At 42.6% G+C, this 16,944-nt stretch overlaps 2 protein-coding genes across 3 annotated transcripts in view; one reads left to right on the top strand and one right to left on the bottom strand.

Moving 5' to 3' along the window:
• Nucleotides 1–7,639, bottom strand: part of NUP188 (nucleoporin 188) — a 47,323-nt gene extending 39,684 nt beyond the window's left edge. The window contains exons 1-5 of the mRNA XM_054007648.1: nt 7,614–7,639; nt 4,336–4,390; nt 3,673–3,746; nt 1,383–1,467; nt 354–434 (exon numbers count right to left, since the gene is read on the bottom strand). Of these exons, the coding sequence (XP_053863623.1) occupies nt 354–434; nt 1,383–1,467; nt 3,673–3,746; nt 4,336–4,390; nt 7,614–7,639 (321 nt within the window). The remainder of the gene's footprint in view (nt 1–353; nt 435–1,382; nt 1,468–3,672; nt 3,747–4,335; nt 4,391–7,613) is intronic.
• A 119-nt stretch (nt 7,640–7,758) lies between these two features.
• DOLK (dolichol kinase) lies at nt 7,759–15,910 on the top strand. Of its 2 annotated transcripts, none has more exons than XM_054007427.1 (2): nt 7,759–7,782; nt 14,034–15,910. In XM_054007427.1, exon 2 carries the CDS (start codon nt 14,131–14,133, stop codon nt 15,718–15,720), a length of 1,590 nt encoding a protein of 529 aa, XP_053863402.1. In that variant the 5' UTR covers nt 7,759–7,782; nt 14,034–14,130; the 3' UTR covers nt 15,721–15,910. The 2 variants fall into 2 exon arrangements, with proteins under 2 accessions (XP_053863402.1, XP_053863401.1); XM_054007426.1 differs by lacking the exon at nt 7,759–7,782 and adding an exon at nt 8,767–9,257.
• The last annotated feature ends 1,034 nt before the right edge of the window (nt 15,911–16,944 follow it).

A 16,944-nucleotide genomic window follows, 5' to 3' on the forward strand; every position in this document is an offset into this window, starting at 1 on the left:
CTTGTGAGAGGCCAGATTTCAGCGTTACAGAGCACAGATTCTCACTTGCAAGCATGAGTTTACCTCTGACTCCTTTCATCCCTACCCCTCTCTCTCAGACAACTGTCAGTACATTCCTATGGCTAAGAGTTCAGATAAATCTCAGACTCACACCAGGCAGGATATTCTAGAAGATTGGACCTGGACCCCAGATACCTCATTTTCTGTAATGTACTTGAATATCAGAAATTCGGAGGGGAGTTCCAAAATAATTTCCAAATCTGGATTTCAGCATCATGCACAACCATGTCAATGAACCACTGGGGTTAAGGAGGAAAAGAGACAGTAGCATGATGCAGGCACATACTACAGACCTTAAGTGAGTCCCGGGTCCCTCTGTAATCCTCTTGAAGATAACACTGCAATAACTGCACACTTTGCTCTTCATCCAGCCCCTGAAACAAGAGAGAGATGCACAGACACAGAGAGGAATAAGACAAGGCAGCTAAGTTTATCAAAAGGTGCAAAGTCACTCCAAATATTCAGGCATCTCTTCCCTTTGGAATAAATTCTTCCAAAAAGTGTCAATAAATTGGTTTCCTCTGAGGCTCTTAACAGTTATGGTCAGTAGAGTTTGTTTGTTAAAGGAAAGAAGAACATTACATTTTAAAATAATGCAGATGTGGCTAGTTCAGCTCCAGCAGGAGTATAATGGATCAATTAAATAAGGGTCTTATCATAAACTGATCACCTTGTTCTATTTCTGATTGGAAGGAATCCAATTCTGCGGGTAACTAGTCAAGATTTTCCAACATGACAAGGGATTTTGAGTGTCCAGTTTGAGATTCCTTAAAAAAAGCACGATTTTCAGAGGGCAAGCGCTAAGCACTTCCTGAAAAAACAGCCTTTTAAGTAGTCTCAATTTAGGCATCAAAAATTAAGGAACCCAAAAGTCACTAGGTCACTTTGGAAAATTTTAGCTTACTGCCTCAGTTCTTGCTTATAACTTAGTTTAGAATAATCAGGATTTAAAATAGCCTTAAATTCATTTCTACTGAACATTCAAACAGCTTATTAAACTTAACTGAGCTTCAGAATTTGATCCTCTTATTGTTTTAGTTAAATACCTGTGAGAAATGACTTGACCTGACAAACTCTCACTGCAGAAAAAAGTATGTGTCCAGTAGGGAATTGGAGAAGAAAAACTGTAGGCAAAAGCCTCAGCATAGAGAAAGTAACTCTTTATCCAGGTAGCAGGAGATAAATTAGAAAAGATTACACTTCAGTTATCTTCTTCAGAGATAAGATACACTACATCAAGAACAGAAAGCACAAACCCAGGTCTCTGGCTGTGCATTCCAAGTGTGAGGGCAAGAATTAAACTGCCTAGGACCTCTGCTCACCAGAAACTTGCTGATCCTCAGGCCCAGTTCCTTCAGTGGAGCAGCCACATCTTTATCAGCTTTTACTTTTTCGGCTGAACTTGCACTAAAGAAAGAAGAAAACCCTTTTAGTTATGAAAATGCACTAAAGACACAAAGAGGCAAAACAAAAAGGCTTAATTCCCAAATCCCTGGCTTTTGTCGGTTTAAAAAAAATCAGACTTTTCAGTGATTGTTCTGGCTTTTCTATATTTAATATACATACTGTAACCTCAATGCAGGACTTGTTTGGCACAGTTCACTTCATGTGCAATGCAAGGTACAGTCAGACCTTAGACCATCCCATGCTTTGCTGCACATTGGGTTACCCGCATTTGCCATCCTTGTCTGTCAACTGCCCTTCTCTCCAAATCTTCCCATTTCACGTTGAGGTGCTTGATGTCGTTCAGAACTGTTCGTTTCCATGTTATTCACCGTCTTCCTCTCTTTCTTCTTGCATTTTCTGGCTTCCATTCAAGGGCAGTATTTGGTAAGCGTTCTTTTTCCATTCTCAGCACATGTCCCAGCCACTGATGTCTTCTTTTGTAGATTATTTGTGAGAGGGTGCCTTGTCCAGTAATTTTTTTTCACTTCTTCATTCATCTTCCTATCTCTCTATGTTATTCCCAACATTCTTCTCAGACAGTTGTGATGAAAAGCATCCAGCTTTTGCATATCTTTCTTGGTAAGGTGCCATGTCTCACTGCTATACGTTGTGATGGTGATAACAACTGCTTTGTACACATTCAGTTTTGTCTTGAGGGAGATGTTTATGAGTTGCCAGATGTTTTTGAGTCTTCCAAATGCAGGGTTTGCCTTCCCGATTCTTCTTCTTCTTTCCTCGGAAAAAGTACCATCTTGGCTGATGGTACTTCCAAGATACATAAAATTGTTCACCTTCTCCAGTTTCTCTTCTTCAATTTTGATTTCTATCCCCATAAACATGACTTTACATTTCTTTGCATTGCATCTCAAACCTATCTTCTCCATTACTAAAAAAAGCATTGCAGAAGCTGAAAAAACAAGAAGGCACCTGGGTTGGACAGCATTCATCCTGAAATGCTTAAATATGGAGGCGAAGACGTGGAATCAGTCATCTGTTTGCTGTGCAACAAAATATGGACAGAGGAGAAAGTGCTGGAAGAATGGACCCTCAGTATCCTAATCAAGTTACCAAAGAAAGGTGATCTAAACAATTGTTCAAACTGGAGGGGAGTAACACTTCTATCTGTCATAGGAAAAGTATTAGCAGCAGTCCTCCTGAACATAATGAAAGGAAAGATGGATACCAACCTACGTGAACAACAATCTGGATTTAGACAAGAGAGCTCATGCACAGACACTATTTTCGCCCTGAGATGGATTATTGAGAACACAATTGAATTCCAAGGCAGTCTTGCCATCCATTTTGTGGACTTTCAAAAGGCATTCGATAGTGTAAACAGAGAAACAATGTGGAAAATTGTGGAACAATATGGAATTCCAACAAAATTAATAAACATTATGAAGACGTTCTATGCCAACTCAAAATGCTGAATTAAAATGGAAAATGGATGGAGTAAGCCATTCAGCATCAAGACAGCTGTAAGGCAGGGGTGCACCCTGTCTTCATTTTTGTTTATGCTAGCCATTGACTATGGATTAAAACAATGCAACAGTGATACATATGGCCTAAAATGGAACAATACAAGGCTATCTGATCTAGACTTTGCTGACGACATTGCTCTTATCAATGAAGATGCCAACGGGCTGCAAAAAATGCACAAACCAAGGTACGGTTACAGCTATAATAAACATAGATAGATAATCCTTCTCACTCTTTCAATGTGAGAATCTGGATCTCATTTTGAGAAGACTAAGTGTCAAGAGGAGTCGTTCCTCTGCATTGAAGCTTCATCTTTAGGTAACCTATAGAGGCACTCTAGATTCTGGTACATGATTACTCTCAGCAAGAGGCTGGGATGAACAGGTATCTAACATAGGCTGGGAGAAGACAAGAACTTGTGTTATTTCTACACATGGTATTTTCATGCCAAAATAATATTAACTGCACTGAGGCACCCCTTCTAAACCTCTCCGCTCCATGTGAATAGTGAACCTCCTGCAACCTGGAGGTAATTGGCATATGAAGGGGGTAGAATCTATTTTTGCTGCATCACTGGGAAATATTCAGCACATTCTACTACTATCCAGTTCCTGTTTATCTAATGCACCTATCACAGTAGTATCTAGGCGCCTATTATCAGATGCTAGCATCAACGAATTACTGTACCTGGGAGGTTTGTAGTATGAAAGCCCCTCTAGTAGCCTCTGCCAATGCTTGTTCAACTCTGCTGCAATCTGAGCCTAGAAGAGAATAAAATAATACTGAATGGACAAATCTCCTTATTCTGCCCAATATCAGATTTGTTCAATTTAAACTAAGCAATGAAATTCCAACACCACACACAGAATAAGACAGCAACAACACAAGACCAACATGAAGAACATCTGTGATTCAGCTTGCTGCTTTGCCTAACTGTGGGAAGGAGAGGGGAAGGAGGAGACAGCAGGCTAGGCTCAGAAATGGATTTGGATTTTCAACCTCTGGGAACATTCTTGAAATCATGGACTCCATCCCAGGGAGTAAGGAAGCAGGCTGCTCCACTCATGAATACCCCAAGCCAGCCAGTCTGGAAAGCAGCACTTGTGTCCGCTCCAGAAAGGGAACCACCTTTGCACATATACCATTCCAGTGCTGCAGCAGCTAACGAGAGAGAATAAACAAGGAGTGGAAGTAGAGGAACAAAAAATTCGCAGTAAGAATATTTTGGGGGTGAAAAGGGGCAGAGCAGCAAAACATGATTCACTAGCATTCAGCCACTTACGCATAGCACAGCAGGGTTATCAGTCTATTTAGTAACAAGAAAAGCTGCCTAGCAAGACCTCTACTTACAGGTTCCCTCAAAGCCGATCTGCCCAGCAGAATGGTCCACAGTTCTCTGCTGCTCCTATAAATAAAGAGAAAAAAACACAAAGTTCTCTCTCTAATTTAAACATGGCTCAAGGCTGATGTTCAGCCTACAAGCTTTTAAACTTGGTTTTCACTTAGAGCAGATAAAGTGGTAAGACATATTGAGCAAACCTAAGGGAAAGCACATTTATATTAGCTACTGTAATTGGTTCAATCCAGTTTTGCTACCTGGATGCCTACAGTTAGTATAAGGAAACCAAAATAAGCATGTAGAGATCTTTCATTCAGTTTTGTTCACTGCTGTTCACAGCTTCCTCCTTGGGTGGAACAATATCAAAGTAAGGTGAGAAATTCCACCAGTTTCCCAAAAGGCACAAACTTTGCCAGAACTACTCAGCATAGCTTAGCTAAACTAAGCCTCTTGTTTGTATCTGCTTCCCAAACACTCACTAAGAACACAGAAGAAAAGGCAATCAGTCTGTGTTAGGAAGTATTTCAGATCAAATCCTTATCCTACCAGATCTCAGAAAGGAAGGTGCAACTCTGCAAAATGTAATGAACAAAATCTAGCTATTTAAAATAGCTGTGCAAACAGCAACTTCCAAAATACCGCTTTCTGGAGTTTAAGAAATTGATGTTCTGGTGGCAATGTAATCCAAGTCAGGAGTTAAACTAAACCATAAAGCCTGCCATGCAAGGTCTGTCTAGAGATGAACAGACAGGTTATGTGAAATATGCTCATCTGACAGTTTCTCAGATTACCATCTAGAGAACCTAATCAGCAAATGAGCTCCCGGGATAGCTAGAATAACAGAGAATGAAAGCGGTAGCTCTGAAGTCGTCTACACCTCCAGAGAAAGTACCAAAAGCCACCAGAGGCATTATTTTGTAAGACTTAAAGAATGAAATATCTGCAGCCTGATTTGCTGCCATTCAAAGCAGACCTGGGAAGTTAGAATGCTATTTTGAGTAAATTAAGGGAATGTCTACATGAACATTTACTGCATGGCAAGCTGGGGTGTTAATCTACAGCTCTCCAACATGCTGTGCACTAACTGTCCGTGTGGACCTTTCTGCTGAGTACTAAAAGTTCTCTACTGCATACTGACATACTACTGTCAAACCACGATACGTCAAAGGGCACAAGGGAACTTTTTGTGTGCAGCAGCACAATCCACACAGACAGTTCAAGTGTGGCACACTGGAGCACTACAGATTTATATGCCAGCTTGCTGTGCACTGTGTTCATGCAGACATGCCCTAAATCTGGAATTGCACTAGACTCCATTGCTAAAGAACATCTCCTGATATGATTAAGCAACAAAATATGGGTGCAATCCCTCCGTCCCATGCAGAGAACTGAATGACCATAGAGTTCTCCCAAGAAAGGAATCTTTGTAATGCAGAACATCAATATGCCTGAGCCAACTCTGTCTCATTTCCACTCCTGCCAAACCTTCTCTGTGATTAAAACAGGCCTCTGATTCTGGCCAATTTACTTATTTAGACTGTATGCTATTTGAGACACCTTCTAGAGATGTGCAACTCTGATGTAAATCGAGATTTCAATTTGGCAGCAAAACCCCTTTAAACAGTAGCTCTAATTTTGTTAAATCAACTCACCACTTAGCCTTCTAAAAAAGACAGAGAACAAAAGGAACACAAAGAAAATGTTAATTCACCACTAGTCCCTGTGCCACCCTTCCCCAAATAGTTCCTGTCACTTCTAAAGAACATATTACCTTTCCAAACATTTAAATTAGGAGGGACAGAGGCAGATCTACACTTCATCAGCATGATTCATTATTAAAGTGTTTGCTCTCCTATCCAGCTCACATCATAGTTGGATTGCAGTTCATTTGGGATTTTAATGTTAGGTGTTTACAAAAACTTGGTGATTGGTACCATCCGGCTCCCCCATACTCCATTCAGTCAACTTAATCTTGAGCCTCCGGGCAAGGCTCTCTTATGCCACCACTTCCACCTTCCATTCAGCTGCACATGCTCTAACTCACCAGACTAGGATCCAAGACTAAGATTTAGGGGAGCCCAAGCTCCAGAGAGTAAGTGTCCACAGCCAAATGGGAGGTCTTGCTGGTATGGTTGGGGTATTAAGTGTCTAATAAATTGCTGCAGTGGCCCTAAGAGATCGGGAACCACTTGTTTTATTACAGAAAGGAGGAAGGTGGAGAGGATTGCAAGAAAACTGATATTCAACTTGGCCATGATCAGTTGTGGTAAAATGCTGAAATAGATTTGATGTTATTTAGTAAAAATAGATGGTTTCTTGGGGCTCTACAACAGCACCCCACCAATTCCCCTTCACACACTCACTAAGCAGGAAAAGGTCTCAAACAGGGATACGTTCATTACATCCTGAGGGGGCAAATAAGAACCAAATGGAAGTAGACTATACCCTAATTACCCCTGGGGTTTACAGTCCTCCTCAGCCCCCATACACCACTATTTCCAAGAGCTCTTCAATGGAATAAGTTCTTAAAATGCATACAGATTTCATGACCACAGGGTGAACCTTCTGTTTTGATGTTTGCAAACAGGCCCAGGGGACGTCAGTAGGTCAGCTCATCTAGACAGGTGGCATTGCAGAGATTTCCACTAGCAGAGCAGCCCTGTGTGTGGGCCTCATTAGAGCCCAGAGGAACGCAGTAACAGGACCAACCACGCAGCAGGCTGGGAGAAGGGACTCTGGTGCCAGGACAGACTCCATCCCAATGGGGCAGAGAGCAGAGTCTGTGCCAATCGGAGGGCACCAAAGAGGCCATTCACTCAGCGACCCCAGCTTCTTAGAAATGACCCCATCCGCTACCAGGGGCTTGTGTGCAGAGGCCCTGGGTGCGTTTGCAGCAGGGGGTGAGCTCTGCTCCAGGGCAGGGTTCGCCTCAGGTGAGAGGCGGTCATTGGGAGGGGGACTCTCCTGGAAGAGATGGGAGCGCAGTGGAAGTGGCTGCTAAAGCGGGTAGCGGCCTCTCCTGAGGAGGGCAGCCTGGGGGAGCAGTTGAAAGGGGTCGGGGTGGGGGGTCACGGGGAGGAGCCTCTCGGATATGCCGGGGGTCACGGGGAGGAGCCTCTTTTGGGGGGAAAACACCAGAACGGTGCACTGGGGAGGGGGCAGGACCTGCTCCCTCCCGCCCCGCCCCGTTTGCCGTTTAATGACGAGCTCCCCGGCCCGGCCGCTATCCCCGGTGTGGGTGGGTGGCGGGGAGTGGGGAGTTCTCTCAGCGGCACCCGCGTTCCCTTACCTCGCGCACAGCCCGCCGGCCGCCATCTTCGCTCCCGTCTCACGTGACCCGTTACCCGCCGCACCGGCCTGGCGCCTGCATCACGTGACGGGGATCCGCTCTTCCCTCGCCTCCGAGGGTCCCCCATCAGGTGACAGACACGGGCCGCAAGATGGCGCCGTCCAGTGAGGTGAGTTGGTGAGGGAGAAGGGGAGGTGCATAGCGAGAACCCCAATAAGGCTTCCCTATAGAGTTATATAGGCGCCAAGGGAAGCGTAGTGTGGAGGTGGCTATGGGGGCGCTGTTGTACACGAATATGCAAGAGCCGAGATGGTTGCTGTAGAGTCCTATAGGTGCCAAGCCCAGGGTAACGTAGGGCTAGCGTGGAGTGAGAGGGGCTAGGTGCGCTGCGGGGCTCCGTGGCAGGGGTAAGGGTAAGAGGAGTGCGCTGTGGGGTAGCGTGTCTGATACAGGGCTAGGTTGGGGGTGTTGCTTTATATAAGGGCCCATGTGGGGAGTGAATAGGGTGACCAGATGTCCTGATTTTATAGGGATGGTCCTGATTTTTGGGTCTTTTTCTTATATAGGCTCCTATTACCCCCCCCACCCCCTGTCCTGATTTTTCACATTTGCTGTCTGGTCACCCTAAGGGTGAAGCTGAACACAAGAAGTATAGCGGGGAGGTGAGCCTGTTACGGTGCAAGCTCCTGAAGGGGAGGGGGTCACTTTGTCTCTCCTGCACCGAGTCTTCTCCCTGACCCGTAGTTTGCTACTCACTTGGATTTTAATTCGGGTGAGCAGCTCGAGTTCAACCCCAAACTCGCTTGTAGGCTTGAACTCGACCTGCTTACCCGAGCGAAAGTCCGAGCTGTGGTGCCTTCACTGCTATTTTAACTGGAGGTAGTTAGCAAACCTGAGTAAAGAACATCCCTCTTTTTGCGGGGAAGACGTAGCCCTAGTGAAGCCCTATATAAGCCAGTGAGAAAAGACAGACATACTATGGACTTTCCAACAGATGGGAAAGCTGAGTCTTGGGAGCTGAGTGATACTTTGTTTTATACCAGGTGGCTGCACCTTCCAGGTGGAATGGATTATTTTTTATGCTGTTAGTCGCTTCATTGAACACACAAAACACACTTCTGTCTTCCATAGTGTCTTCAGTATAGTGTCCCAAAATACCGTAGTGGGAGTTGAATAACAAAGTAGAAAGTGGAGAGAGAAAGAAATTAAGTAGTGTAGCTAAGAATGAAATTACGTTTTCTATTTTAGCTAAGCTGTGAAGTCAGATGAATATCGGAGGTGGAGAGAGAAATTAAATCTGCTCTAGCTGTCAGGAACTATAAAGGAGAAGTCGTGCAACTAAATGAGAGAACAGGAGGCTTGTACTAACTGAAACAAATATAAAGAGGCAGGACCCATGAGGCAAATAGGGACAAGTCCATGGAGGGCTTTAAAACAAAAAGTGGATCCTGAAATGAGCAAAGAGCATGTGAAGATGTTTGAGTATGAGAATAACATGGTCTGTTCCATATGTGAGCAAGTGGGACCCGCCCTGGCATTCTGGAGTTTGAAGAGATCATATTTGGAGAAATCATAGAGAAGGGAAAGGCAACAGTTGAGGCAAGAGGAGATAATGATAAAATAGCCCTCATTACACATCTACAGGTCAGTAGTTTTCAAATTACGCTGTAGCTGTATTAAAATAGCAGACATATGTAAATTCATACTTGGGATTTCAGCCTTCTCAAGGTGCTTCACCATCAGGACTGGTTACTTTCCCATTTGGGTGCGGTAGTTAGGTGTCGTTGCTGTAGGGGCTGGAGCTCTTAAATGTCCATGTTGGCCACTAACTGTTCCTCCGCCTCTGGTTTGCATATAGGGGTTTCCCTGCACTCCTACTGACAGGTCCTTGCCCCATTTTCTATATCTAGAAACAGACAGAAGTGGGCTGCTCAAAGCCAGTATTGGCCCTGTGTGAAGGAGAATTGTCCCAGATTGCTTCTAACCTCAATCAACTCTATGAAATTAATTTTCCTCCCATTGTTTCAAAACTGAAAAATGATTTGTTGGATTGGGGAAAAAATACATTTAGTTTGGCTTGGTTGTATAGCAACAATAAAAATGTATTTGGTTGCCAAATTTCAGCCCCTGTCTGTATAAATTCCAAAAACCTCTAGAGGAAATTCAGACAAGGATTATTAAATGTATAATATTAAGAACAAAATTCTGCATAAACCCACTCTGAAAGGGGGGATTGTCAGTCATCAACATCATCACTTCCATAACCACAATGGTCGTTGGGGCACCATCACTGATGAGCAATCAACCAATTGTCTTCACCCATGACGATTGTGTGTCAGTGCTTGAGTCTCCGCGAAGTCCATTGGGGAGGGATCCAATGGGGCAGGGAGGGGGCGGAGTCGGGGCAGGGAGGGGGCGGAGTCGGGGCAGGGGGCACGAGACAATTCGCGTCCCGGCGTGGGCCCCGCACCTGCTAAATCCGGCCCTGGATGTTGTCAATACCTGTAGCCTTTCCGTTCTTGAGTGATTTCACAGCTGTCTCCACTTCTTCAGTATTGGAAAGTCATCCTCCTCTGTTGAAACTGGGCTATCTAGGACACTAGGATCTCCATTTGTCTGTTGGTTGTATAGATCAGAGCAGTAATTTGTCTACCTATTGATGATGTCCTTTTCTTCTGTAAGACTGTTCCCTTCTTTGTCTTGAATTGCGTTAGCTTTGGTCCATTTCCTTCGTCAGATCTTTTACATTCTGGAAGGCTCGTTTGCTATTTTTATTACTGCTATACTTTTCAATTTTAGAGCATTATCTTTCAATCCATATCTCATTGGCCACTTTAATTCCTTTCTTGATATTTCTGCCAGTCGCTCTGTATTTATCAGCTCCCTCAGTGCTGTTCTTGTCTCTTTATGTTCTCTTCTAATATCACACATTTGTAGTATTTCGTTTGTGACCCAAGGTTTTGTCGTCTTACGGTGTTTTCCAAGGATGCCCATTGCTGCTTCATTCGTTACAGCATTGAGATTATTGGTCATTGATTGTCAGTACCAAATGTAATAAAATATTATTGGATGGCTCAATTAAGATCACTTTCAGCCTGGTTCCATGGTGACACCCATAAATACTAGATGAAAATCAGATGGAAAAACAGGATTGTAAATATAAATTTAGAGCATTGATTTTTTTTTTGTTACGTAAAAGATTTAAATTAACACAAGAGAAACAATCCAAGTGTCATAATTACACTTCACATATGGAATTTGATACAGAAAAGAAGACACTCCTTTCCCCCCTCCCTGCTTAAACTCCTCAGAAACAATCTAGAGTTTCAACTCAGGTTATCTAATCCAGTGTATAATGTATGGGAGTGAAAAGGTCAACCCTTGGTCAGCTATTCCATAATAAAAATATGGAAATTAATACCATCAAAGAACTCAAGAGGAATATCAATAGATCAGTCTTGACTTATTTGCAGCCATTATAGCATATGCCATGCAGGAAGCCCATTTTAGGAAACTGTTAAAGAGGGAGAAACATGAATTACCACTTTAAAGGGCCTGATCTTCACATGGTATAACAAAATGTTACCGATGGCTCTAGGAGATAAGCCTACCTTTATGGAAAAATGGGAGAAGGATCTAAAAACAGATATTCCTTTGGAACAGTAGAAATAGAAAAGCAAAAACCTCAACTACTTGATGTAACCACTAAAGGAAACTACTACTATGGCCGAACCTGCCGCGTCAGCAGGTAAATAAAACTGGCCCGGCCCGCCAGGGTGCTTACCCTGGCGAGCCGCGTCCCGAACGTTGCTGACCCCTGCCCTAAAATAATGATATTTTGGAGGAAAGTAGCATATAGAATTTTCAAAATAACTAAAGTTAGGCTACCCACACAACCTATAGTGATTCTATTAGGTTACAGACCAAAGGAGGCTATTGAGTCAGGAAAGGCCCTATTGAGAACACATTTGCTACTAGCAGCCAAATGCACGATAGATCTCCTAACGCTAGTGACATGGAGAAATAAAGTATTGGAAAGTCTTTCACTGCCAAAAAATGACAGAAAGACTTATATAAGTAGAGTTTATAATGTGTGATTACCATGTTTGGAATCTGAACAGACTTAAACACAGAGAAAGATATTAGCCAAACACAAATAGGTCTTTTAAAGGTAACAATTGTGGGTTATGAATAAGATTTGTTAATGCTTGGATGAAAAATCCATGTATGTTGTTAATGACAAAATAACTTGTTTGTTTGTTAATAATGGCACAGATCTATGCAGAAGAGACTGACTAGCTAAGGCTGTGAAATGGGCAGGGAAGGCTAGGAAGGGTTCCCTTTCAGCAATTGGGAAAGAGGCCGAGGCAAAGTGTAGGGAGAGGATGAGCTGGATAGGAGCAAATGCCTCACCTCAGAATTGTAATGATGCGTAAACCACTCCTTAAGTATCTAAATGTAAATTTACTCAGACTGACTTGGGAGAATATGTATGAGCTGTATCTCCAGAACATTTTCTAAAGTAAAATAGAACACTGGGGCCAGTTTTCAGGTTGAGTCTGAGCTGTGTTTTTAGGGTACATGGTAGCTGTCCCCCTGTAACAAACGTAGCCCAGCAGTTCTTCTCTTAGAAACAAACAAACAATTTATTAAGCAGCTTTAATACAAAGGTACAGTGGACACTGTGTAGTCCCTTTGTAGACAGAAATATGTTGTATTTGGTCCCTAGCTACCACTAGAACTGCCAAGATCAACCAAGTTCCAAAAAGCAGTGGAATCTGTCCAGTTTAGACCCATGTGACCACTTCTTTTTCTTAATGACTTTGATGTTTTCTCTTGCACTCATATAATGTAAGCCTTATTGCTTATTTGAGAGAACAAACCGTGAGATAAAGACGGTGATGCAATAAGTAAAGTCAGTCATAAAACTAATAGCAGATGGAAGGAGAGACACTCTGAGGCAAAGGCGGACAGATGTACATTAAGATGAGTGGAAGTTTGCACAATAGTCTGAAGTATTTAATGTCTTGTTCCATCACAGAGGCTTTTTCCTCTGAAGTTTTGAGTTTTCTCCATTTGTTTGGAATCTTTTGCCAATACTTATAACTGAATAGAAAGGATCAGCTTGGACAGAAATTCCAAGTTATTTAGTACTACTAAATACTCTAATTAACCAGGGGAGAAAGGTCAGATGGGTTAAAATGCTGGAGAATTGCTATTTTAAAGGGACACTATAGATTTGTCACATTTATGTCTGAATAATTTTACTTACCAGAATTAGAAATAACCGCTAAGATTACTATAACTTGAAAGATTTTGGAGAAAGAAAATACTATCTCTCTTCGGTTTGTTTATATTATATATATGACAGTGCTTTGTGTAGCGTCAGTTTTCCCTTACACAGTTTACACATGCCTGCATCTGTAGCTTTCACTCTATGCATCCGAAGAAGTGAGGTTTTTACTCACGAAAGCTTATGCCCAAATAAATCTGTTAGTCTTTAAGGTGCCACCAGACTCTTTGTTGTTTTTGTAGATACAGACTAACACGGCTACCCCCTGATACTTGACAGTTTACACAGCAACACTGGAGGGAAAATATTTTTAAAAATAGGACAATGTGACTGTAAATCCACAGAAAATCAGAAGAAAGGAGTTAGAGGCAAGGGGAAGACCTGAAATGACCTTTAACTCTTTTTATTTTAATTGACCAATTTTCAAGTTGACGGTGTCAGTTCCTTTTTTTAAAACACGAGTAGCCATTCTACATAATTTTGCTTCTGATTTGTTTTGTGTTTCAGTTAATTTGTACCTTGTTTTTTTTGTTTTGTTTTTTTAATTTAATTTATGTTTTTAAAGATCAGATGTTGCTTATGGTAGAAACAGTATTGTCGGTTCTATCAATAAAATGATTGCCTGTGTAACATGCATATTTTCATCTCTTTAATATTTATTTTATATAGCACCATGGCATGTGGGTGCATTAATTTCACTTCATTCTGTAACAAACTCATCACCAAGCTCTTCTGTCGTTGTCTAACTTACAGAGATGTCCAAGTGCCCTTTCCAGTGTAGTTCTTGTGAGTGCTGCTATTTAGTACTTGCATACACTCCTTGCAGAATATAAAGCATTCCCTCTATACTTTTAGGAGAGAGAGGAAAAATCTGGCACTGCAATAGAAGTATTTAGTATTTGCATGTGAATAAAAGTACTGTGAGATTTGGCTATGGCATTGCAAGCTGAGTTTTCTGATTCTTGAAAGCAGTAGAAAATGCTGGTTGACTTATTTCCATCCTGACTTTATTTTTCTCGTGACAGGAATCAAAGCTTTCAACTGAGCTTCAGAAAATAAATAATGAGGAGAAGGCCTCAGGTATTCTAGTAGTCTCTTTAATTTTATTATTTTGTTTATTTTTATAGGCGTTGCAGTAGGATGAAAGTGAACTTTTACTAATGGACCAAGGACTGTATTGAAAATTTTGGAATCTGACAGTTGTAAAGATTCTGAAACCACAGGATGCCGCTGACTGGAACCATGTTAAACAAACCAGTGCTTTTGGAATCCCTGATTGTGTTCATCATTGTGTTGTGTGTGCACATGGTAGTTTGGGACCGGTATTCCTGGTGTGCTATCGCTCTTGCTGTTCAGGCTTTTTATGTCCAATTTAAATGGGACCGTCTACTCCGACTGGGTGGGGCCGTATTCCAATTTCGGACGACAGCTAACAGTGGCCTCCTACCAGCTAGTATGGTCATCCCACTCCTGGGGATTGTGATGAAGGAGAGATGCAAAGCTGCTGGCATTGTGTACTTTGAACGTTTGGGCATAGTTGTGGCCTCCACGGGCATGGTGCTAGCCCTCTTCCTATCTGTAATAGCAGTTGGCATCACAAGGCCTGTGCCAACTAACACCTGCATACTTTCAGGCATTGCTGGCAGTATAATCCTCTATACCATGAAGTATTCTTTAACCGTTTCTGAAGTGATAGAGATTCTGGAAGTGCTGCTTATTTTTGTCTACCTCAGTATGATCTTACTCTATCTGTTGCCTCGATGTTTTACTCCTGGGGAAGCATTACTAGTCCTTGGGGGTATAAGTTTCATCCTCAAACAGCTCATTAAACGCTCACTGAACGTGACAGAGGGCAGAACGGATCCTGTAGACTTCGTCCTTCTAGTGGCCGTGGCTGGGGTGGTCCTTCTGGGGATTTTCTTCACTGCTCTCTTCTTCTTCATGGATTCAGGAACCTGGACATCCTCTATGTTTTTCCACATGATGACAGCAGTGCTGGGACTGGGGGTCCTCATGCCTTGGCTTTACCATCTGATCCAAAGGAATCCCTTGCTCTGGTTGCTCCGGTTTCTGGTTCAGACACAGACAAGAATTTACCTCCTTGTGTACTGGACCCTGTTGGCTGCCTCTGCATGCATGGTGGTTCTTTACCAGAATTCCAAGAGATCATCTGAATCTAAAAAGCACCAAGCTTCAACCATCACCAGAAAATACTTTCACTTCATTGTGGTGGCTACTTACGTCCCTGGGCTAATTTATGACCACCAGCTTCTCTACATTGCTGCAGTGCTGTGTCTGGTAGTGTTTATCCTTTTAGAGTACATACGATACTTCAGGATCAAGCCATTTGGCCAAACACTCAGGCACTTGCTCACTCTCTTTTTGGATGAACGAGATAGTGGACCTCTGATCTTGACCCACATTTACCTACTTGTTGGGATGTCCCTGCCAGTGTGGTTGTTCCCCAGGCCTTGTGCTCCGAAAGGTACCCTATCTGGGGCAGGAGCATTGGTTCCCTACTCCGGGGTACTGGCGGTAGGGGTGGGAGACACAATAGCCTCAATTTTTGGCACTACAATAGGGGAAATCAAATGGCCTGGGACAAAGAAGACATTTGAAGGGACAATGACTGCCATCTTTGCTCAGATCATTGCTGTGGCTCTTATTCTGATCTTTGATGGCAGAGTGAACCTGAACACCAGCTATGCCTGGATTTTGGGGTCCATCAGCTTAATTTCCCTTTTGGAAGCCTATACTACCCAAATAGACAATCTGCTCTTACCTCTCTACCTCCAGATACTGCTCATGGCTTAGAGACCTTGCCAGGAACAGACACTTCCTTTCTAGCTAGGGGTGGTAATGAGCCATGCATCCCTGCTGAGAGCTCAATAGAGCCAGTTTGGTACGAAATGCTATATTTGGTATAGCAGGTAGAACAGCTAATGACAGAAAGGAAATAGTTCTTCAACTCTTAATTTACAATAAAAGTAAAGGCTGCTGTTTGTTTTTTGTTTGTTATTTAATAGCTAAAGCAGCACTAACTGTTGCATCCTCTCAGAGGAGTAACAGGAAACCATCCACGTGATACTGTGATTCGTAGAGTTGGTGATGCTGAATTAGATATACAGTCATAGTGATTTTGTTTCCAGGTCTCTTCTGGATGCACTGAAGCAGAAGGGGTGGGAAAGGTGAGTTCACTAGAAGGGAACAGATGGGGTCATTACATTTTCCTGGTTTTGCTACCTTAGAAGTTTGAAATAGACACAGTTCACCAGATGTATGTAGTGGTGGTGTAGCCATATTGGTTCCCAGGATGTTAGTGAGACAAGGTGGGTGAGGTAACATTTATTGGACCAACTTCTGTTGGTGAGAGAGACAAACTTTTGAGCTACACAGAGCTCTTCTTCTGGTGACCTCAAGAAGAGCTCCATGTAGCTCCAAAGCTTGTCTCTCTCACCAACAGAAGTTGGTCCAATAAATGATATTACCTCACCCACCATGTCTCTCTGTTCACCAGCGCAGGCTCCTACAAAGCTTGTGCACTGTATTGGCATGCCACCGGGTTGAGTCCTGGTATCTTGTATTATTGTCCATGTCCAAGAATTCTCCCTCTTTCAATAAAAGCATGCTGTTGCAGTGAGGGTGTGCACCACCTGCAGCATAGGGTCAAATTGTATGAAGACTGCCACGTCATCTCTCATTTCCTCTTACAAAATTAGAAGACCTCTGCCAACTAGAGTGAAAACAGTACTAATGCTTATTCTGTTTAAAGTAATTTCAAATACAGAGAATGTCAAACTTAGTTTATTGGAAGAGCATGGATAGATAGGATTGCAGGGTGAAAACAATAGCCTTTGTGGCTAAAATTTTGATTTACTTGCCAGTTCTCTGGAATAAACCAAGTTCTACCTTTTTCATGCTCTTGATCTCTTGAAATTACATTGAACAAAACTTGCTTTATATGTGAATTTTTTTTTTAAAGCTACATTAAAAAATTAATCTCCATTGAAAAGAGTCCCATTTCCAGATACAATTTTA

The sequence above is a fragment of the Malaclemys terrapin genome, chromosome 17 (genome assembly GCF_027887155.1).
Source record: "Malaclemys terrapin pileata isolate rMalTer1 chromosome 17, rMalTer1.hap1, whole genome shotgun sequence".
NCBI classification, from domain to species: Eukaryota; Metazoa; Chordata; order Testudines; family Emydidae; genus Malaclemys; species Malaclemys terrapin.

Excerpts from the sequence above, each read along its gene's own strand:
- DOLK (XM_054007427.1), top strand. The coding sequence starts at position 14,131 with ATGCCGCTGACTGGAACCATGTTAAACAAACCAGTGCTTTTGGAATCC.